Source organism: Sturnus vulgaris, chromosome 9, assembly GCF_052056855.1.
Source record: "Sturnus vulgaris isolate bStuVul1 chromosome 9, bStuVul1.hap1, whole genome shotgun sequence".
In the NCBI taxonomy this organism is placed as follows: Eukaryota; Metazoa; Chordata; class Aves; order Passeriformes; family Sturnidae; genus Sturnus; species Sturnus vulgaris.
In genome coordinates this window covers 14,507,087-14,531,206 of record NC_142251.1, presented here as the reverse complement: position 1 = coordinate 14,531,206, position 24,120 = coordinate 14,507,087, and the positions used below count along the sequence as shown (strand labels likewise).

Here is a 24,120-nt window from a genome sequence, read left to right as displayed (position 1 = left end):
GGGTTAGGATGTGTCCTTGTCTCTGTATTTTGCTGTTGTTTCCTTTGTTGCAGTAGACCTATTCCTTTATTAAAGTTTTTGCCTGGGGGAAAAAGGAAAGCCACATTGCTAAATAAATTATGAAATATTTACATTTGTGAAGCCAACCCCTTATGCCTAGCTCCTCCTCTGATATTAAGATGACACTTTTTATAGAGCTTCATCTTCTATACTGCCATTATTCCTCTGTGGGATCCGAGACCAGGAGGTGACAAAACAGCCACCATGAGCCAAGTGACAGTAAGTAATACCCAGGAATGATTGCTGATTTTCACTCAGTGCTGTGAGAAACTACTATATTAGACCAGTGATGGTTTGTTTAGTGCAGGAGAGCAAAGTAGGATCAGAGATGAAATTGAAAAAAAATATAAAACTGGGGAGGTTTCTAAGCAAAGCTTGATTTTTTTAACCTGACAATAAAAGGCCGTATGTTGTACAAAATTCCCATAATAATGACAATCCCAGAAGCAAAGTGTTAAAGGCATCAGTTGGCTAATCCCTATGTATGTTCTTTTTACTTTCTTTTGTATTTGTATTTACTTCTTTTTGCCTGCAGTACTCTCAATGCTACACGAATGAATGCAGCTCACTTTAGTGTCACCAGCTGTAATGAAATGATCTGCAGTTATCCTTGTGAAGATTTTGCATCTCTTGTTTTTATTCTATTTGTACATAGGCTTTAAACCTTAATAGTAGCTTTCTTCTTTTTAAAAAGTGGTTTAGCACATTGTTCAAATATGTATGGTTCAAACTGGTTAGCCTAGCTCATGCATTTCTCCCTCCTACTTCTACCTGTTTAATGCATTTGATTTTACCTTACTCCACCTCTTGTAGGTTTGGAAACAGAGAGGTAATGACTTTCTCAGGTGTTGGTTTGAGCTGTGTTTTTTTACCACTTGGCTAAGTCACTTCAGTTTATGCCTTTTGTTTTTATCTCTGTGGTATAGCCTATGGAGACTGGATCTATAAAATGGGTAAATGTTAGGTAACTATCACAGTAAATGAAACATCCTGTTAACTGGATTTTTGCACAGCTAACTCCAAAAGTTTCTCTGTCACCATGCTCAAGGTCTCTGACTCCCTTGGTGTTGACTATTATAATGTTCCTTCTGCTCTTCCCCTGCTTTCCCTCTCTTGCTTACCTTCAGTTGTCTTGTTCTCTCTTCTTCCTTTCTCCTACAAACTATTTTTGCTTCCATTTCTCTGTTTCTTCCCATCTTTTTGCAGGTTGGTGAGTGTCTGGGAATACAACTGCACAAATTGTCCCTATCTGCTGTGAAGTGTTTCTTTCTTTGCAAAATATTCTCTACAAAATTTTCAGTTCCTTCATTCTTACCTTGGCTTTCCTGAAAAAAATATTTGGAATACTTAGAAAGCAAGAGATTGAAAGATAAGATTTTCCTTGCACAGTGCCTAGGATTTACAAGGTCAGGATATGAAATGAAGCAGCTTTCAGAGCAGGAGGGTAATAAATGGAGGACAGTGGTGCTTACCATGTTCCTACTAGTGCAAAAATACATTTTTAAACTGTGCTATAGCAAGAGAAATATTGATACTTGGCTGACAGAACATTAGCCCAAAAAAGAACCCTGGAAAATGGCAGACACAAAAGTGCCCTGGAGCTAAATACTCTCACTCTTTAGAAAGTCATAAGTAAGCAACAAAAAGAAAATACTCGGTGACATGGCTTTTAGTGAGCTTTTGGCAGGTTTTGGAATGTAATGGAGAAACCATGAAGTGCTATAATGTGATACATTTGCGAGCATTAATAGATGTGAAGAGAGATTTTTGGATTACTGTCTTATGGTGTACAACTCTCTGGCTAATTTGCATGCAACATTTCTATGATTAATAAGTGAGGCAATGCTGATAACTACTGTATTACAGTGAACCACTTGTAGCATTTGCCAGCACATCAGCATGCAACATTAAATACTATGCTCTGCTCCTGTAAGCTTTGAATATTTGAAAAATCAGTTTGCAGTTCACAGGCTGCAAAGTGATCAAAGGAGGGAAGGAATATTCCTTACTCATACCCCTCTTACCTCTGTAAGCCAGAATAGTTAGCAGATACCTTGTGTAGAAATGTCAAGCAAACACAAGTTAAAAAAAAATAAAATCAAAAGGACTTACTAAACTAACTTGAGTAAAAGTGTAACACAGCTCTTTATAAAAAGCAAGATATATTTTTCAAGTCCTAATGTTTTGTAGTTAACATTTTTAGTAAAATGAACATTTTATATATGCATAGAATAGCATACTCTCAATACTGGGATAAATAATTTAAAGAACATAAAGATAAGGATACAATGGGTCTGCATTAAAAAGTCATATTATGCTTTCTGAATCCAAGATCTGAAAGTGCTACAACTAATTTCTTGGTTCAAACACAATTTCTTCCACTGTATTCATGCCAAATTTGTGAGGATTATGCGAAAATTCAGAAGATTAGATCTATTATCTGGTATCTCCCGTCTAAATGAAAAAGATATGTCAGATATGTGACACATATGGCTAGCAACTCAGAATATCAGGATACCTAGAATACACCAATATTGCTATCCCAGCTTGGAATTTCAGATCAGGCTCTCTGCCTTTTACTATAAAGAAATTTTTCCCTGCTGCAAAGGGTTTTTTTCTCACACTTAGCCTAACACAAATTTGTTCATCTCCATTCTCATTTTTTAATTCCTGTCTTTTTAAGAATTCTCTTGTGACATTAAAGAGGTGCATCACACCTTGAGCACAGTTAGGATTTGGCTTACTGAGCTTTCAGATAATGCTGCCAGCACCATTCTGCCTCCTGAACATTTTACTGCAGGCATGGGCAGCTTACACATTCTGAAGCAATTACTGTATTAAGTACCTAGTGATGTATCCTTCCCAGAAACTGAAAATAAAGGTCTAAAAGAAATCTGCACAATAATTTATGGGCGTTAACATATGGGTGTTAAGTTTCTCTGTGGATAATTATGTGGCTATGCTAATAACGCCAAGGATGCTTTGATAAATTGAAAAAAAAACTTCTCACAATGATGTTATTGAGCATTTCATTAGTCAGAAGTACGCCTGCAGACCTCTGTGACAAGACAAAGCACTGGGCTACGTTAGCATGCCTTTAAGAAGGTTCTCAGCTCAGAGAAATTGCTCCCAAAGCTTCCTTTGACTTGCTGGCAGGCAGCTGGCATGGAGCCCTAGAGTCCTTGAGAAATTCTCCAATACATTGCTCATCACTCCCATCATGAGAGCTTAGGTTATGTTCAGTTGCTGTGGAGACACCAGAAGCAATTCTGCCACAAAGGCTGCCCTGTGAAGTGGGCTCAGGATGCCATGCCTCTGCCTGTTTTCCAGTAGTGTAATTGCCCAGCTGGAATTAAACTTCAAACAGTTTAAATTTTTAAGCCTTCAAGTTGGTTTTTTTTTTATATTTTTAGCTTTTCTTCAATGTCTAATCTTTTGACCTCTTGCATTACCTTTGTGTAAAATTGCACTGTTCTAACACAGCAAACCACTGCCCTACTGACAGACAACTACCAGCATTAGAGAAGCACCCTCAGGGATACAGGGGTTTACAGAAGAACCAGCCAGGTGTTTTGAGCAGTGTCAGGGAGGCAGAGTCCTGCCCTTGCTCTGGGGTGGTGGTGGCTGTGGGGAGGGCAGGAGACACCCTGGTGTGGGGGGTTGGATTTGGAGAGGCAGTGTCTGCATTTCCTGTGCCCCACGAGTGTGTCAGGCGTGCTGGGACCGGGCCTCAGCTTGTGGAAATGATTACAAGGCAATTTATACCAAACAACCATCCTACTGCCGTGTTTGTTACAAACTTGGCTGCACTACAGTAATGTTTAGTGGATTAATAATGTTTGATTTTGGCCTCTCCTACTCCCTCGGCAAACAGTTTTAATGCATAATAAATGTTCTCATTTAGTCTAACTAGAACAGAGCCCAAGGGTCAGAATAGCCAAACCTGCATGCTGAGAAGAGACTCCAGGTATCCACACAAGACAGCAGCTTTCTTCTTTCTCCATGCCAGAGTCCAGTGTTCAGGCCCTTCTGCAGGGTCAGTTTGCTGAGCAGGTCCCCCTGACACTCTGGAGGGGCCACACCACATGTCCCCTTTTACAGGAACCAGTTTGTCCAGTCAAAACGACTGTGGGCAGCAGAAGCAGCACAGAGTCACTGGGACAGGCAGATATTTCTTAAGTGTTTGGCATCTTAAAATAGAACAGCATATTTTAAATTTAAAAACTAGATAGATACATAGATAGATAGATAGATAGATAGATAGATAGATAGATAGATAGATATAAAATATGCAAAAAGTAAACATTTCAGGGCATGCTGTGAGGGCACATGAGGTTGACTAAGTGGCTTATGGTCTTGCATTTTCAAAGAAAGCCTTACAAACCCTTTAAAAAATCTATATGGTTCATTTTGTTGATTGTTAATCTCTTTTGGGAAACCAAGAGTCTGCCCATGTTTCATAACATGTGTAGCAGAAATACGAGGATATGCAAACACAGAAGTTACACAACAAAAGCAAAACTGAATTAAAGCTGTTTACAGTCAAAAAATGAGAGAACCAGATCCGCAGCCTTTTTATTGCTACACCACTGAAATGAGTGTGTGCACAGGCAGGCTGCTGAGGTGCTTGTAGTGCTGTATGGTAGAGCTGTTTGTCTGCATCTTCCCACTGTCCTTTATGCCTCCTCAGTTACAGCTAAAATGGAGGCAACCAGTCTTGGGTATAATGAAAGAGGAATGTTTAAGTAGTCTTGTAAAACTTTATGACAGCTATTAATTGACCAAATAATTAAGAACAGCAATCAGCACTTATTTCAAGTGATGCACTGGTAACTTCTGGCCGGGGGAGTGTGAGGCTGTCAGCACTGTTGTGACAACCAGTGGGACAGAGACTCTGCTATCGAACCCTGTGACCCAAACGCTGTGGCTGAGTATTTGAAAATACTACAAGAAATACAGGTTGTGCCACAGATCCAGGTGCTCTCTGACACACATGGTGAGCTCGCCAGCACTGTCTCCAGCACAGGATTTCTTGGCAGTCCTGTACACTGAAGTTCTGCTTACACAAAGCTGTAGGCAAGATACAAGAGCTCAGACATGTAGGTTAGGTTAGTGTCTGCCATGAAAAGATAGGCAGGAGAAATTAATTTTGTCTTGGCTTATCTGAGTGATACCCTCCCATCCCATGGTGCAGTGTTCTGTGTCACTGGCAATTTCCACTACCTCAAAAGGCATTGCTTGACCACAGCTAGCAAAACAAGAAGTAGATATGCAAAACAATTTGACAGGCATCAGAGAAAGAACATTATCAAGCAAATTATTTCTCAAATGTTATTGGGTCATATGCAGAGAAAACAAAATGAAAAATTTCTTGCAGGATATCTAAACAACAAAATTATTTTCACTGAGCCATGAGACTCAAGCTACGAGCCACCTTAGATCCAGACTGGCTAATTGTGAAACCTATTCCTGTACAATTCCCTTCATTATGCAGGCCACATACATTATTTCTATCTCTTCAAGAAATATGCACAAATGTTTTTTGAAATTAATTCTTTTGACATTTGTACACTTTGTTGTTTGGCTGATTGCTCAGGGTGAAAAGGAAGAGAAATCTTTGGCAACCTATTGTGGCTCTGGGGCATTTCTTTATACCTACTTCTCTGGGGGATCAGTGGTAAGGACTATGAACACAGCAATACAGAAATATCAGTGGGACAGCCAGATCTTCAGACTGGAGTTTGTATCAGCAATTCAGGAAAAAAAAGAGATAGAAACATATATTTAGGGACATATTAAACACAGATACACTTTTGAAATCTGAACACAAAGAATGTATTGAGATTTTGCAAATCAGCTTTGTCTTTACAGCAAGACCATGCAAACTTCAGGTCCTAAGCCTGATACTGAAATATCAATACCGAAATTTACCACCCACATTTGTTGTAATGCGAAAATGTAGGTAAAACAACATCTTTCTTCAAATATATTCTTCTCTTTATATTTTTTCCCTAATTGTCTCGATTTTTCCTTTGGCAGCTATAAAACATTTTAACCAACCACAAATAATTATACAGATGCAAGAGGGAGAATGTAAACAGACCATTGTTACTCCTTATTTTGCTTATTCATATTTTGGAAATGTTTATTTGTTTATAAAATTGCTGTACATTAATAAAAGCACTAGAAATATTCCCAAGCTATTGGTTACAGATAATTTAAAGATGATTTAAAGTTCATTAATTATCTAAAAATTAATCACATAAAAATTAGGTCTTCCTATCCTCAGATCTACTCACGTCCCTGTTTGGATCCAATTTTCTCAGCGCTTTTAGAGGTTCAGCCCAAGCTGAGCAGAAATGCTGTGATTTATCTCAACAGTGCAAGAAATCCAGAGCAATTTTGAAGTATTTAGGGGTACTTATCCCACGCTACCTGCCCAGTCCTGACAGCCCAGCTCATGAGAGAGGTTTCTGTTGTCCCTCCAGCCCCACTCCCAAGGTGCCAGGGATGCCCGTGCAGGTGTTCACAGGGATGTGCTTTGGTGCAGCTCCTGTGTCCCTCCTGTCCCATCCCAGCGGGATGGTGAGAAGAGCCAGGGGAGCAGAGCAGGGCCCAGCACACACGCCCTGAGAGCCCGACACCACAGGACACCAGCTGCCCTTTACCTGCACACCACCTACTCCTACAGCTAACAAGGGGACTGCCCAGCACATCTTAAAATCACAGCGTTGCTTTTCAGACTGAAAATACAGATCAAGGGAGACATCTCCTACAGTTCCATGTAAGAAGGGCTGTGCTGGTTGGCAGAAATGGTTGGTTATAGATCTCTGGGAGCAGAAGTGCAGCTTTCATAGTGGATTATCAAATGCCTGAAGGCTTTGTAGATCTGTTCATTCTGGGTACAGATGAACCCACCACTTCTCCAAGCTTGCTCTGCAGCACGGTTCAAATCCCCAATGCATGTCCACTGATCTTCGAATTTCCTTGAAACAGCCCATTTGGAATGATCATTAATGGAATGGAAGGTGGAGTTCAATGGCATCCCTATGATGTTTATGTTGTAGACGTGGTAGTCAAGAGAGCAATTTGAGTAAAGCTTTTCACCAGAACGCTGCCAGGATTCAGCCAACAGATCAGTCTTCAGCTCCTGAGCCATCCAGGCCACATAGATATCTGTGGAATAACACAGGGTGTGGGCAATCAGTGTTTCATGTTCCTTCTTTTAAGAACAGACTGAAAAGGATAACCTAAATTGTGTTTCTTTCATTGCAATGCATGAAGTCAGTCAGAGGGAACTTTTCCCCCTCCCCTTATTTTTACTTTTTCAGAAATTCATTTCTACTTTTTCTCTTCTAGTAAACCTGTTACAAGCAAACAGCAGGAAAAAAGGGAAAGGACAAAAAAATTGCAAGTCTTCTTCATAATAAAAAAACTCCAGATGATTCAAAACCCCCATTTCTTCTTTGTTGTTACTGTTGAATAATGGAACATGATTTTCTTGAAAATCTAATTGTTGAATACCTTAGGATGGACCAGACAACTTTTTGCTTTGTGGAGCTGAGAGAACATTAGGATGGGACAGCACACCTTGACCTCTGTTACATTTATTTCTAAGCTGAACTTCTTTTTTCCCCCCTCAGAGAGAATATGAATTTTAAAATAATTTATTAATTCATATTTTAAGAATTAATTGAGAATGTGTTACATAGAGAGCAAAAGGTTCTCTTACCATCTATGAACAAGTGTGACTTTGCAAAGTGGAGAAAGGCTTCCCCACGAGCTGACTGGAGCTTGGAGAGGTGGCGAAAGGGGACTGAGGGCAGCCTGGACTTTGCACAGAGTTTCTGGAGATTTGGGAGATCAGCTTGGAAGCTGTCAGGGATGGAACAGCTGTAGATTCCTGGATTATAACTCAGCATCTGTTGGTCTGAGAAAAACCCATAGAAACGAACACATGCAGAATTAAAATGGGTTAAAGAAAAGCAATCCAGAGAGCAAAGTTCTGTCTTGGACAGAAAACCTAAATCCTTCTAAACTCATCCAGGAGATAGGTTGTGAAGATTAACTATCAAAGTATCTTATTTTAGCAACCAAGAACTTGTGTATTGCTTTGCATTCTGACTGGTCCTGCAGCAGAAGAGTATGCTCAGACTTTCCACTTTCACCTCATTATTTCTAGCAGAACTGTTAACTGGTGGTCTTGGTCCACTGCCACTTCCACCCATGCTCATCTTCAAGCCTCTCTGCAGCCACAGAGCACTCAGACATTATGTATAAAACCTGTCTGTATTTACAGGAGTAGTTTCCAATCAGTTGCAGCTGCCAAGCCAAATGCAAACAGAGGAGCTGCCAAAGGGTCTAGTTTGGTTTTAGGGAGAACAGAACTTGACTTTCAGCATCTGGATTGAATCTGCAGAAGAAATCTCCTTTTCTGAACAGTGCACAGCTCAGCTGTAGAAGTCCTTGCCATGGGTAGCATAAACAGCAAGGGAACAAATGGCCTCATTAGTGAGCTCATGGAAAACCAGTCCATCAGAAACATTCCAGTCTTTCTGGCTCAGGGAATCCCTGAACCACAGATGAGCAGAGGCTGGGAGGATGAGGCAGGAACAACATTAGCATATGCATCTCATTTTTGTCCTCTTCTGCTAAACACATGCATAGATGTGTTTCCATAAACAGGAACATGGGTTAGATAGCTCTGAGGTATGGCCAGCCTGGCAATTTGCACAGCACTTGTCTTTCAAAAATAGGATGATATGAGGTTTGAAACTGAGAGAAGAGTGAAAAAAACAGTGTGAAAAGAGTTGAGGAACATGCCAATATGACTTCTTGTAATGTCTTTCAATAGTCCCTTTTTGGGATTCCAGTACCAGTTATCATTGCCAGATAGTTCTGAATCTTGCAGCTATATTTGGTTGGGTTTTGGGGTTTTTATATATTTAGTATTGGCAATTTTTGCGGCAAAGAAATACCTAGGAAAATTCTAGGTGCTATTTATTCCATATTTCATATTTCTGATGAGTCAAGGCTACTACTCCAGTTCAAGCAGTGGTTGCCTTTCATTTTTAGAGCTGCAGATAACTGTTGCTGACTGAGCTATTACTGTTAAAAAATATTAATCATCCTACTTTGTATTTCCAAAGCATTTTGTTTGCATTGGCTGAGTTTACTCTTGATATGCACTTGTGACTACTATTATCCTGACAGTCCCCACAGGGAGATGAAAACAGAGTGGAAGAGTGAATTTCCCAGATTCACACAGGAAATCGTTGGATAAACGCAACTGAAGCCAAGAATGCTTTTTCCAGGCCCCTCTTTGTTTCCCAATGTCACAAAAAAGGGTCAAGAACATGTAATTTCTGTGGTGAAACCTCATGGAAAGCAATCAGAGAGGTGTGGTGGGACAAAGGCCTTCTTAGGGAGAAGCTTTTCGTACCTATTTCTGTGAACTGATCATATTTGAAGGTTATACAGATGGCTGTCTGTCCAAAGGACTCCCCAGAAGCTGGATACCCATAACCATCCTCAGGGCTGGGAGGGAACAGGGGCACACTGTGAATCACCCAGAAGCCTTGTGATTTATCCAAGAGCAGAAATCCTGTCAAAATAAAAGTTACTGAATTAAGGAGGCAAAAACCCAGAGATAATAGAACTGTGCCCTTCTACTTTGGTTTTGCTGCTGTAGACACCACATGTCAATGTGTTAATGTCTACAGTAAGCTGTTCTAGAGTAGATTAATAGACCATAGGAGACACTAATATTGTATTAAAATTGCATCAGTTCCTTTCTGCATAGCTCAACCTGTCATCATGTTTTATTTGAAAAAAGTCCTCTCTCACCCCCTTCCTCTGCTCAAATTTTGTCTTCAAGAGTTCTGACGATTTAGTTGTTGTGACTCTCTCTCCATTGTTCATCTTTCTTCACTTCAAATATTCACTGGATAAGGAGAAACATCTTGTCAACAGCATGTCTTCTTTCCCAGACCAAACTATCCCGCATGGGGAAACAGCAGAGAGACAGTCTGTGCTTCTCCCCTCCAGGATGGATCATGGCTCCTGAGCTGTGCCCATTGCTGCAGCCTGAAAATACAGCCCTGCAAAATGTGCTCATTTCCATGTCAGGGTGGGCAAACCCCATCTGCTTCCTCAGGGGAACATTTAAACTCCACTGAAGTTTACACTTATTTAAAATCTCGATTTTCTGTAACTACATCCTACAATGCTTCCATGATCTTGGCAGCAGTTTCTTGTCCCAGAAAGTTTGGAGGGGTTTCTGTTGAGGGTATCTTTCCCTTCATATCTTGTACTGCTTTGCCATCAGGCACAGGATGGTGCTAAAAGGATTTGTATTAGTTTCAACTCTTGAAACAAAAGAGTCCATAAGCACCGAGATCCTTCACACAGCACAGATGTTGCAAAACCAAAACAGAAGCTGCAGCATAGGTAACTATAAAAAAACCACACACCATGCAAATCACTCTTCAGTTGTGCTTTAGGCAGGAATTTTAGATATGCAGACAGACAAACAGACAGACAAGTAGATGCTATCCATAACTTTAGAAAGGCAGAAATAGTTTGGGACTCTCCCTGTACCTTTGGTGTGTCCACGTTTCGACCCTTTGGAGTCTGATTCAGGGATCTCATCGTTGTATATTGCATATGCAGTGGTGTTCCTCTGCAGGGAAACATACATTTCTGAAACATGACATTCAGTAAAAGGAAGGCATGTAAGCAAATATCTGCTGGGAACAGAAGATAGAATTCAGGATTCCTCTGTGTGAACATCACGAGCCTAATCCTGCTCCCAATTCAGCTGCATAGTCTCCATGGACATTAGAGTAAAATAAACCTGAAGACTCAGCATTAGGGCCTCAGCTGACATGAAGTGGAAGTTCTCTCAATCACTGCAGTAGCCCTTTCCCAAGGGTAGAATATGCTTGCTAAGCCAGTTTACATGGGTTTAGTGGACACTTGCTTGCAAAGAAGTTCCACTCTGTTTTCTGGGCCTCTCTCTGATTTAGCAATAAGATCTGGTAAAAATATTTGCTGAGTAAAAATAGACATGACAACTGCTCTTATGAAGGGCAAGCAATTAAAGCTTTTTCGCAAAATATTTGCATACGGCCGCACCTTATTTCCCCTGAACAGAGAACTTCAAAGGAGTTGGGACACGCCTCCCCTCCCAACGTAATATGAGTCCGTAAACAGTTTATTACAGCTACAGCAACACCTGGGAAAGGACAGTTTTCTGGACTGCCAATATTTGAGTGACTTCTGGGAGTCTCTTCTACATACAAATTGATTGCACCCTACCACAAATCCACAGGAGAAATGCATTGACACAGCCAGACTCCCAACAATACCACATAGATGGGAAAAAAATAATTATAGGGAGATCTTGTGATATTTTACAATCACTTCACACAAATACAAGGTGTCTCAGTGTGGGAGCAAAAAAGAAAGTCAACAAGCAGCATATCACTGCTGGAGCAGTCACAGTGATTTCAGGGGGATGATGAAAACCCAGATTTGATTTGAGTCAGAGTACAAAACAAATGCACATAGGACAGCTTAGGACAAGTGTCTGTAACAATTACCACGGACCTTGGTTTGAATTCACAACTTCAGATGTTGCTCATCTGAACATGAATTGCAGCAAAGAAGCCAAAGGGCGAATGTATGAGCACTCTTTTTTTGATGGACAATACTGTAACTACATGAAAAGCTTGACTAGAAATTAGAAGTTTGAGGATTATCCCTAATTGCAGTCAAAACTGCAAATAATCTGCCCAGCTGTGAAGGTGCTCCTCCCCTCTATGTGTTTTAGCAGATCTGTCAGTCAGACCTGGCCTTATGTGCTTATTTTGGGTGCTTTCATGTCATCTGCATATAACATCAAGTAACCACACTAACAAAAATGAAATGTCACTTGCCTTGGATTCATAGGTCTCGTAGAGCTGCTGCAGTGTTTGTCCCAGAGCACCCTGTGTCATGTTGATGAGGTATTTACCAAGCTGCCACTGCGGAGCCAGGGCATCCATGTACAGGTATTCCAGTCCCAGCATGGGAATCTGTCCTTTGGCATGCTTTGGCAGCTTGTAAAGAGTGAACCTGCAACAGTGAAAAGCAATTTTTTTTTTTTACCACCACTCTGTTTGAATGCATAAATCAGTATCTCCTTCCTGAGAAGGGTGAATCCAGGGATGCCTGGGCTGGAGAGGGAGCAGTGTGGACATCTTAGCCTCAAAACAATGACCCAGCCCAGGAACCAGCTGCAGACAAATTTGTTCTGCTTCATAGCAAGCAAGGGAGGCTGATTCAGCACCAAACTCCTGTTGCTGTGGCCACACTGCTGTTGGTACTCCTGGAGAATTTGAGGTAGCTTTGGTTGAGTCCATGAAATCCCTATTGCTCCTGGTTCTGGTAAAGAAACTCGGGTCCCAAAGGTGGTCTGTGTCTGTACATGCACCAGGAGTCACAACAATCCCTTTATTTGAAATAAAGATTTGAAAAATATTAAGATTTGGAAAAGAGAGGAATAGCAGTAGTTACAGTAGTGAGAGCTGATCCAGGAATTAGTAGATTAAGCCCTTCCAAACTACTTTGAAAGATTTATGCTCTGGAAGTATTTACAGCCTTGCATCTGACAAATCCACCTCAGCAGATATGCTTATGAAATGCTAGTCATTGAGCTGTCAGGAAATTGCCTGCCAATTCCCACTGGATACATGTTTTGGCTCTTTCCAGAAAGCCAGATGAGTGTATTGCCAATTAAAGTTGCATAAAATCTTTACTGCTATTTGTGCACAGGAAATTTCTCAAGAACGTAGGCATTTGGTAGCAGAGCAGAGTAGAAGTTATTTTCCTGAGAACCAAGAAAAAGCAAATCTGCTTATTCCAGAATAGCATTGTCACATTGTTTGCTTGTGACTGAACACAATTTACAAGCAAGAATCACATCTTTACTTCTTCCCTTCCTCCCCATCCCCTTAAAAAAAAAGCCCAAACAAACAATGTGCATCATGGCTTCAGTCCTTGACTCAACATTTCTCAGAAAGCATAGTTTTGGCTTTTATTTGCAGGGAAGGCTTTCCATAGAATCCAGTGAGTTTAGATGAATAAAGGAAAGACTCTGCCCTCCTCAGAGAGCCGGTCCTGTGGCCATTTGCTCTGGTAGCCCCTGTGGGAGGTGCAGTGAGGATTGTGGGATGAGATCCCGAGGGAAATGAGAACACAGGAGACTTCTGCCCACCCAGGTACTGCGTGTGGGGAGGAGCTGCCAACCCAGCTGGGGAGCACAGATGGGATCAGGTCAGATAAAGGAAGTGATTCCTTTGGCTCAGTGGCAAATGAAAGGGTGTGTGAATACTGAGTAACGATGGAATACTGCAGGATGAAACCACGGCACAGCAGGAACTCACGTAAACCTCTTGATAAGTGAAAAAAATGCAATGTTGTTTGTTTGAAAGGGCATTGACATCTTTTGTTTAAGACGAGGTTCTTCTCAGCAGTTTCAGTTCTGCTTCTGTCAGCTTCATAGCAACCAAATCCAGACTCCAAAGGCTGACTCTTCTCAATAAACCAGGATGACCCCAGCAGACAGGCAAGTTTCTCTTCTTTTGATCAGGGCATATTGAAAAGGAAATTCCCCTGTCCTACCTGCTAAATTTGTGAAAGAGAACATGGATTTGCCTGTGCAGACCCCCAGGTTCCTTCCTGGAACAGGCCCTATGTCACTGGCATTCACACAGAGGCAGAGTCTGATTCCTGAAAAAATTGCATTTTCCAGCAGGGCCTTGGCAAAGGTGACAAGTCATAGGGATGGATTAGACCCTCATACATTTGATGCTAAGCCTATAGAGACAAAGCCAGCTCTGTGCTCCTGCCTGTGGTACGAGGAGCGCCTGCCTTGCCCGCAGTTAGCTCTATGTGCAAGGAAAGGGATGGGCCTACTTCTTTAGCACTTGTATCCAAACTAATCGTTATTCACAAGGAAAACATTTTTCTTTTGAAATTGGTTGATATTTATCTTCAGGAATCTTACGCGCCCTTTCACTTTTTAAATCCGGGCTGGATGTTACGCAGTTGTACTTTGCGTCTTTTCATCTTGAAAGCGCATTAATCCAATGAATCATGTAATTAATACCCGAAGCTGGGCTCGCTGCTGGGCTGGCACGGGCGGTACCGTGACGGCAGCTGGGGCCAGGAGTGACTTGTGCTCCAGCCACAGGGCACAGCGGCTCGGCCACGCTGCTGCTGCCAGCCCTGGGGCTCAGCCGGAGCAAGGCCAACAAAACCATGGGGGCCCCTGTTCGGTACCAGCCCAAGGGGACGAGCGGGACCCAGCCGAGCCGGGCCCGGCCCGGGGCGAGCGCAGCCTTGGCACCCCAACACAGGTTATATTCCCTTTGATCATGAGACGTGAACGCCGTGTAAAACCGTGATTATTTGATTATCCTGCGGTTAGTCATGATGCAGCACGGTGGTTGGTTCAGGGAAATGAAATCATGTTCCAATAACTTATCCTAGGTTTTTCAAACGCAGCATTCAGCCACTACTCACGGGCCAACAGCGCTGAACCAGCGATTGCCTTTGCATTGCTTCTCGGTGACCCACCCACTTCCCGCGGCTTAATCTCGGTCTATTTATTTACTGCCCTGCACGGTGTTTACTCACCAATCCACCGTCTCCCCGTCTTCATTCCTGCAGGAAATCTCAGCTGCCCACAGGGGCACGGAGGAGAGCAGCAGGAGCAAAGCAGGCTGGCACCACGCAGATCCCGCGGGCATTTTGCTTTCCCGGCTGCGCAGGGCGAGCCCCGAGTGGCTCTAAAAGGAGAAGTCGGGCTCTGTTAGCTGCCAGCTCCTGCCCACGGAGCGGGGAGCACACCCCGGACGGCACAGCCCGGCAAACCGGGCTCCACGGCACGGACAGGGCTCCTGGGAGCCGCCGGAAACTGCTCGCGATTTCTTCGGGCAACAAAATGACAGTTCACAATTATGTTTTTGACACCCTCCCCGCCCCCCGCCAAAAAAAAAAAAAAAAAAGGAAAAAAATTTTGACTATTTAGAATACTCATAGTTTTCCGCTTTAAAAACCCTCCAACCTGCAGATACCGAAACCGTTTTTGTTTTCTTTTTAGTGCTCCGTGACTGACGTACAAATTTTCCACAACTATCTGAAAAAACCCCCAGGTGTTCAGACAAGTAGAACAACATCCTTTCCAGCTCTCTGCTTCTCCGCCCAGCCCTGGCAGTGAGCACAGCCCTCGCCCCGTGCCGGCTCCGGCGCTGGGGACCTTCAGCCACCCCTGGGGACTGAGCCGGAGAAACTCTGATCTCTGAATTTACCAAAGGAATTTACTTACAATCAGCTGATTTTTTTTCAACTATTTCAAAAGTGCGTTGGCATTTCTCTTAGGAATATACATGTCTGAATTGAGCAATTTCACAAAAATTCACACATAAAGAGCTTCACTTTATATATTTTGGTGTGGAAAATGATCTTGCTCCCTCCTCATTATGCCTACATGAAAAGGGGCTGATTTACATTAAAAGTTGTTGATACAACTTTTATGGGATATATGGAGTATGGGATATTTCAGCCTCATGGACAGTCTAGTGCAATGATCTCTGGATATTTTAGCACAACAGAAATCCTCACAACCTTCCAGAATTTTGTCATCTTGCTAGTACAGCCTCTCCAACACTGTAAGAGATGTGTAAATGGGGTGTGTTTGACCGAAGCAGGGTAAAAATAATAGGGCTTAATGCAAACAAAACCAATGATCCAGGAGAAGAGACTCAGTGAAGGTCTATACAGTCAGACTAATTAATAGATGACAAATGAGAGACTAGTTCACGGTGACTTTTGTTCTATAAACTGTTCCCCAGAAAACTTTAAAATTTTATCACAGCTGCTACTAATATAATAATAATAATAATCTCCTAAGGCATTTTTTCTTCCCATCAGGACTCTGCAATTTATAATGAAAATATTCTCACTACCCAGGTACCTACAAAAATATAGGTCATAAACACTGTTTATGTTTCATTGACATTGTTTCATGACAGCTTAACTTAGGCTTCCACTGCATTTCTTTACAATTGCCACGTTTTCTTTGCAGATCAAGGACATTGAAGTCCTCAACTGTGAATATGGCAAGAATACAATTAAGTTCCTTCGCCTTCACAGAGAGGGAAAGAAGCATTTTGTTAAAGAAGTGGAAGTGTGTGCACATCTCCGGCTGACTTCACCTCAGGAGTACCTGGAAGGAAACAATTCTCTTGTGATACCTACAGACACCATAAAGAATATTGTACTTGTGTTGGCCAAAAAAAACGGGGTATGTTTTTTTATTTTTTTAACTAGCCTTGATGTTTCTTACAATTTCATTTGGAAGTATTAGTTATACTAACTTTTTATTTTCAATTGGCATATCAGACCAGTAGCAAAGTAACTTTCAGTGACTGAGAGAGTTTTCCTCCTCCACTGCTTGTCCTGTGGACCCTTTCTTAGTTTTCCAAAGCCTTTTTTTCTGAAGAGCTAGTACTGTTTTTTGTGGATTTGTCATATAAAAGCCATCTCTTTTTTTTTTTTTTTTAAATTTAATAGCCCATAATCCTGCATTATTCCTACACAGCATTTTTAAACAGAAGGTCTCAAAGTATGAGACTCTTTATTCTGTGCTCCTTCTGCCATCAATTTCATGTATCATAATGGCAATCTATAGCACTAAATTTCTCCATAATGAAATCTCATCTTTACCCTGTAAAACTTCATTAAAATATCACCATATCAATCAGAATAATCATGATAAATTATTATTTCTGCATTATATCCTCACAGCATAAGACTCCTGCAGCAGTTTCTCTCAGTCCAAGGACTGCAGCTCACTGTACCACAGAATGGGTGATTTTTGACATAACTGTAGCTGCTATTTGCAGCCTATGCTGCAAGCTGGTCAAATGACTGGGCACAGTGAGCCAAGCTAGAAATAAGACAAATGTGTTTTTAACCACACTGATTCTTCCCAAATACTTACAACAACCAGAAAAATCTACTTTTATACATGAGGTAATTGCTTCTTTCTAATAATACTCTTTGCTGCCTTAGATCTCAACTTTAGAACAATTTGCTATAGATATCTGCAATCACTTCATGACAACATTTTGCCAAGTGGCGTACGTCAAAACCTACGTTCAAGAAGTACCATGGCAACGTCTGCATGAGGTATCTAAAATACTAATACATTCCATTTGTTTATGCTGTAGTCATTCCTCACTCTCTTAGCTCCTGTTTTCAAATTAACATAATATTTATGGCACTTTTACTTACATGTCTGCTCTAAACTGCAGGATGGCGTTCCCCACATCCACTCATTCATATGTGTTCCTGATGGGATCCGCTTTTGTGAGGCTGAGCAGTGCCGGAATGGTGAGAAAAGAATTGGCAACGTCCCCTACTTCTCTGTAAATGTTTCTGCCAATGAGAGATGAAGATGGCTTTAGAGATAGCTACGGGTGTTACTGGGCTTAGGGCACAGCCAAACTGCTCCAGGGGTTTAAACCAAAGAATATTTTTATAGTAATTTTGACCTTCTTGATCTCTGAGACATGGCTGAAGAGCTAATGTAGCAGACATTTGTATGTATATCCCAAACATGGAATGGTTACAACTGCACATCCAGCAGAACTGTTACATCTCGCCACAGGATTTAACAGCCTTCTGAGAACAGGCTGCTTACTTTTCTACCTTATACTATAACCTGCAATCTCCTGTGATCCTTACCCCATACCACACTGCTGCAAGCCAATTGCCTGGTTTGCAGTAGTTTTCAAACCCCTGTCGACATGCCCTGATTTGATTTCTAATAAAGCAATTTCATTGCTGCAAGCCAGAGCTTGAACATCGTGAGCACTCTGGTCTATATGTGAACCATTCTTCACATGAAAATACTTTGGAGTGTGCTTACTATTTTTGCACACCATGCATAAACAAAGCAGTATTTGGCTCGACCAAGAGTTCTGTGATATTTAAAAGACAGGCTTTCAAGCTCAGCTGTCTGTCCATGAATTGACATTCCAAAGGGAGTGTAAAATTTATCTCTACTTGCTATAGCTAAGTTAAAAAAAAAGCCTAAGTTCAATCTCACTGTGATGGTGTATCTCCTGGATTACTTGGAACTGAGCTAAGGCCAGTGTATCATTTCACACAATGGCTTTAGAGGGTTTAGGCATTAGTTCAGTACCTATCTATACTACATTACTGTAACTTAAAGCTATTTCCCCCATCCTACCCAGTACCAGCATCAAGACCAGTTCCACCTGCAGACAGGACACAAGTTTTGAAAGGTGCATCAAAGCACTGTCCCTGTGTTCTTGCTGAAAGAACAGAGAAAGCCTGTACAGTCTCCAGTGCCTCTTGGCCTCATATTTTTTCATGTTTCTAATGATGTTTCATGTTTCTATTGCTGTACTTTTGGCAACCTAAATAGTATTGACTGTATTTTCTGGAAAACATTAAAAAAGACATCTGAATTTTAAAAAAACCCAAACCAAACCAAATCAAAAGAATCTATACTTTTCTGAAAAGCTGCTGCTTTTAATGTAGATTGTATTAAAATTTTCATCATCAACTTCAGATTCTACTCAAACAAAGCCTTTATAACTTACTGAAGAAACCACTTTTCCTTCCTAGACTTCCCTTCATGTAGCCCTCTAGTTGTTTCTTTAGAATTCTCTGCCTAGGTGAACAATAACCAAAGTGAAGATTTTCAAATCACTTTTATTTTTCTTCTAAGAGAATGTTCTCTATATTTAGCATCCTCCTATGCACCTATCAGCCAGACACAGGAGTTAATTTCTCAGTTAATCCTATCTTTTAACAATTTTCTTATCATAAAAAAAAACCCTCTAGTGAGGTTTTAATAGAATTGTTTTTTTGCCGTTATATCAGATGATAAAAGGCTCAGAATTTTTTGGAAACTCAAAACATCATAAGTAACTTAACAGAATCAAAATTTGTTAACTGAAGACAGCACGAGCACAAAGCCTCCTGAAAGCAGAGCATGAGCTGTTCACCCTGGAAACTCTCCCTGGGTGCTGTATCCTTTGGAGCAAGTTCCAGATTGATTGCTGCACAGCCAGCAGCCTTTCAGTCAATCTTTTGGTGCAAGGAGCTCTTTCAAACAAGGCTAAGTATTTGAATATAAGATAAATATCTCTCCAGGTTCACTGATAGTATCTGCACTACATTAATACCTGTGTGTCACAGTCTTATACCCAAGTGATGAATTATTCAAGATCTGTCCAAGGTCAGTCTCTTCTTTAGATTTTTTTAAAGCTTCAGTAAATAACAGGGGGACACAGGCAAAATGATTGATACACCTCATTCAAAAACAATAATGTAAACAAGAAAAGAAATAGATAAGATGCAGTTTCAATAATATCCAGTCACAGAGCAGTTTAGAAACACCCAAACCTCTGAACAACCATGTAATTTAGAAATGTCTACCATGGTGGGATTATTTCCAGTATAAATTCCTTCAAAGATATAATTTAAAGACAAAATTTTTGAGTCTTCCAAATCCAAGGTGGGATTACTATGCACTTGACATATTCAAGGATTAATTTTGCACTAGCTAGTGTGAGCATCAAGAGCAGCACAAAACCAGCAGCTTGGGCTTCAGCCATTGACTATCTGCACAGGTCCTGAATGAGCCTGCATTCCATGAAGTCTCTCTTTTCTGAATCAGCCTTTTGGCAGCTCTGGTCAGTGAAATTTTCAGTTACCATCTTGGTGTGCTCTAAATGACTGACTGCTTGAAATTGAAATAGCTGCGGTTCAAAAAGTGTGTCAGAAGAAAAAGTTCAGGTCACAAGTGCTTGGTCTTTAGAAGACAATGGTCCACTCATGCAGCAGTGATCCTCAACAGCTCATTTTATAGTGGCTAAGAGCAAAGCCACTTTCAGTTTGAACCTGTGGGTGGCATCTGTATCAGTGCCAGTTCCTGCTCATTAGCTGAACTGCAGGGATTTGCATTGGCTCTCATTCTCAGAGATGCAAAACTCCCAATAGGATGGGTATCTAAAGCAAATTACTGTCTTTATAAAGAAAATTTTAACATTTGTCTGTGTTCTTGGAAAAGGCACCACACCTCTCGCTGTACATCACAGCACTGGTAGCCTATTTCATTTCCCTTTAGAGCCATTCCTAAACTGATATCAGCACAAGCCAACCCAACACGTGTCCCAATTCCAAGCAAGTGAGATAAAGTCTATCCTTAGTTTACCTTAACTGCAGATCACTTGACGGGATTCTCTGTTTTCTAGATTGAGCCTGACTTCAGTAGTTTCTGTCTTGTTTCTTACTTTTCTGCCAATATCAGTGTGCAGAAAAGTTACTGTCTGTTTTCTGGCTCTGGAGCTGTCAATGCAAGTATGCACCCAAAGGTTTCTTTCTTTGCATGAAAAGAAGCTCATATTTTCTTGTAATTTTCAATCACAGGTCCCCTGGTTGTCTTGGCTGGAATTAAGGACCTGAAACTTATGAAGACAACGCAGTCTGGATTTGAAGGCTTCTATAAGAATGAACACACCACACTTCCTGAAAGGCATGACAGGATTCTCTGTGGAGAGCTCTTCTGCAAATGGTCATACGGCGAATGCAAGGATTTTGACTTTGACTGCATATGGTATATGTTATATCAAGTAATATTAATTTCCCAATCTATACTCACAAAGTCCCTCTATACAATACAGAAAGTCTAAGGGCCAGATCTACAGCTGCTGTGCACCAGCCACTCACAGGTCTCAGTGGCAGCACTAAGCTCTTGTTATGAGAAGTGAGAGGCATGTCTTAGGGGTACTTCTCTCTTTAAGGGTACATCATTGGACAGGATTCAAAGGAACAGTTCAGTGTTCAGTACACTTTAGGGAAATAAAATAACTAATTTGTTAAATAGTTTTAACAAAACCTATTTGTGTATTATATATCTAGCAGGGGTGGGGAGAGGAAACAGAATTTGGGTGACAGGACAAATTGTTCTTACACAAAATCCATTGGGCTATATATTTGTCAGAAAATACATGCAAAATATAAACAAAAAACATCCCACAGTGGAACATTATATATGTAAGCAGAGACAGCTGATACAAGGTTTTGTAAGAACCCATGTAACCTCTAGGAAGAAAATCCGTGAATGTATCCTTGAAGCCTTCGCTGGACCACCTGACTGTGGGGAATATTCACCCTCTTACCAGAAAACTGTCAACTGTATCCAGATGCTTGTCCTTTCCAGAGTGTCACAGGTATCTTCTTTCCTCCTAATGATGTTTTACTTCAACAACAGTGAATGTTAATTGCACCACTGTAAAGACACACATGAGGGTGTTATTTCCTCTGTCAGTTCTAAGACTGGAAACTCCCCAGCTGGGAACACAATGGGGGAGAACATCACTCAGTTCTTGGCAGCATTTGAATAGAACTGAAAGGTGTGCTACACATGTTCACTAGATTGCATTTGATCAGCTCTACTGGGGGGGTTGCATTGTTCTTTTTTACACAAAGTGAAAAGCCTGCCAGGCTGTTGACTGAAAAGGTGCTCTAATTCATTATCTCATCCATTTCATGGTTTCAGGTACAGGTCATAGAAGTCGTTTTGAACAACACTTTTTATAATGTTGTAGACATGAAGAATCTAGGCTTGAACAATGACAAAGAAGTAAGTAAACGCTTCAAATACAACTTGACTGCCCCCTTTAGAAATACTCAGCCTTAAAGCATAGCAGCAGTTCTACATAAAACAGAGTTAAAATGAGCACAATTTCTTCTCCTAGTCCCAGCAAAAGCTCCACATTGCCTCTAAAAAAGACTTACACTGATTACAAAAGGAGGATAAATAATTGTCTTCTGGTGTTATTGATAAAAACTAAGGGTCAATGGAATACCCTGAACATCAAAAGGATCTGTAACAGAGACTGTCTCTGAAAAATTATTCCTATTTTCTTCACTGAATTTGACTCTCAATTATAATACCAATCTGTGCATTTTACCCAAGTAGAATGCACTGTGGCATCCCACATTGGTCCAAGAGTGGAGGAGGTACAAGCCTGGGATCAGGCATAGGGCAAGGGGTAAGGGGTGAGATGTATTTGCTCCTCCCTCCACAGCTTCTCTAGCTGCCAGCTAGGTCCAGCTGAAACTCTGTTATGTTACCCTCACATGAAAGAGAAAAATTGGGTTATTCCATTTGACATCGATGGTCTATAGTCCGTTTATGCTCTAGTTTCCCTTCAGAGTCTTGTGATTCTGCTACTGTGGTCTCCTTTCCCTCTTTCAGCATCTACCACTGAAATCTACTCTCTCATGAGAAAGGGTGTGGGCATGATTTTATGAAGGAGGTGAATAGCCAGATTTTCTGCTGGCACATCCTTGTCTCAAACATAACCTTTGTGTTTGTGCTCACCCCCCTCAGGTTTTGGTTCCAGTGGAAGCTCCTTATGGCTCCTGTGCTTGCACACTTGGCCGGAAGAAGTTTTTTGAAGCACAAGGCCACATGCTGAGAGATGAGAGGAAATGTCAGTTTGGACTGGCAGCTGCCCAGGGAAACTAAACCTCTTGGCTATACTCAACCTTCCTGATAAACTTAATAGCATGGCTTTCCTATCAATGTTTACTCCTTATTGGCCTCTTCCATTGCTGACTACTTTTCCCTCTATGAACTCCTGAACATGGGATATATGAAGGACCCTCAGGAAATCGGAAATCAAAGTCTGTCCCTGAATTCCAGTGTGATTTGCAGACAAAAGTACCCTAAGCTCTTTGGAAAATCCCAGCTGGAAACATTATAGTAAATTAATTTTTAAACTAGCTAGTCCCAGACCTTGCAGTGAAATTAATTTTATGTCTGTAACATGTTTTTGACATGTAAAATCAGGAAATCTCTATATTCTCTTTATTAATATTTCTTCAGTAAAATGACTATATAGGTATGAGACCTGCTGTTTCATTGACATAACCTGTCATGACCCCTTGATGCCACACTGATGTACAGAGCTGAGGTTCTGACCCAGTGACTGAACAGGGAATCAGTCAGAATCAGGATTTCTCTGTGCAAGAAACGAGAAACAGAAAGAAAAAAAAGGCATCTCTCCTATCTCCTTTGTGGTGTGAATAGTAACAGCTGTTGACTACTTTCTCTGCATGTATTCTGACTGCATGACTGCTGCTGCTACTCATCAGACTATAGTTACTATAGTACTTTTACATTAATCACTAAGGTGATTTGAGGGTTTGGGCTATCTCTGTAGGTTTAATTAAATAGTTTTCTTTAGCCTAATAATCTTACCATGACTTCTGAGCAGGCAGGAGTGAACCTACGTAGCCCTATTATATTTGGGAGGGGTAGGGAGAAAACTAGACAGACAGATAATGCATCTTTTACTTTAGTTACCCCAGGTGATAGTTTTGAACATTGAGATAAAACAATACAGTCAATGATTCTCATCTCACAAACTGGCTACCAAATTTTCAACAGGAATCCTGCTCAGCTTCCAACACCTTCTAACCCTTGCTCTCATTTTCTCCAAGTCTCATTTTCACAGACTCTTATTTGACAGAGTACAAATCAAATGGCAAGTGCCCAAAGTAACTTCTAAAAACTGCAGCTAAGTTGCCTTTGTGCCTCCTGAGTTTGGCAGACATTGCTCTAGGTACAATCATTAAATTCATAGGCACCAAAAATGGGGGAGATGTTCTGCTATGTGTGACATTTTGAGGTGTTTTGCGAGATAGAAACTCGCCTTGATGAGCAGGGTATAGCAGATGCAAGGGAAGAACAGTCCACCAGCCTGAGCTATCTCCTGAACAACAGGAAAAATGACACCATGGAGCAAAGCTGTCCCAGCTATCATGCATGTTCTCTGGTCACCAGCCAATTCTGAAAGCTTTATTTACAACAATTCTAGCTTTTCTTGGGGACATTCTGGCTTACCTTCTTAAATTGTTTTGTATTGCCCTTGCGGGCTTATGTCTTGCTACTTCTGTCACTTC

At 41.1% G+C, this 24,120-nt stretch overlaps 2 protein-coding genes across 2 annotated transcripts; one reads left to right on the top strand and one right to left on the bottom strand.

Moving 5' to 3' along the window:
• Window positions 1-209: 209 nt before the first annotated feature.
• LOC106857431 (uricase-like) lies at window positions 210-24,120 on the top strand. Its single transcript, XM_014883515.2, has 8 exons — window positions 210-279; window positions 16,193-16,411; window positions 17,182-17,298; window positions 17,424-17,502; window positions 20,575-20,761; window positions 21,254-21,377; window positions 21,707-21,790; window positions 22,544-24,120. Exons 1-8 carry the CDS (start codon window positions 265-267, stop codon window positions 22,679-22,681), a joined length of 963 nt encoding a protein of 320 aa, XP_014739001.2. The 5' UTR covers window positions 210-264; the 3' UTR covers window positions 22,682-24,120.
• On the bottom strand, window positions 6,179-17,546 carry DNASE2B (deoxyribonuclease 2 beta). The gene is made up of 7 exons (XM_014883482.2): window positions 17,404-17,546; window positions 14,743-14,894; window positions 12,000-12,177; window positions 10,660-10,741; window positions 9,503-9,664; window positions 7,793-7,990; window positions 6,179-7,236 (listed from the first exon to the last, which is right to left on the bottom strand). The coding sequence occupies exons 2-7, from the start codon at window positions 14,853-14,855 to the stop codon at window positions 6,881-6,883; spliced, it is 1,089 nt and encodes a 362-aa protein (XP_014738968.1). The 5' UTR covers window positions 14,856-14,894; window positions 17,404-17,546; the 3' UTR covers window positions 6,179-6,880.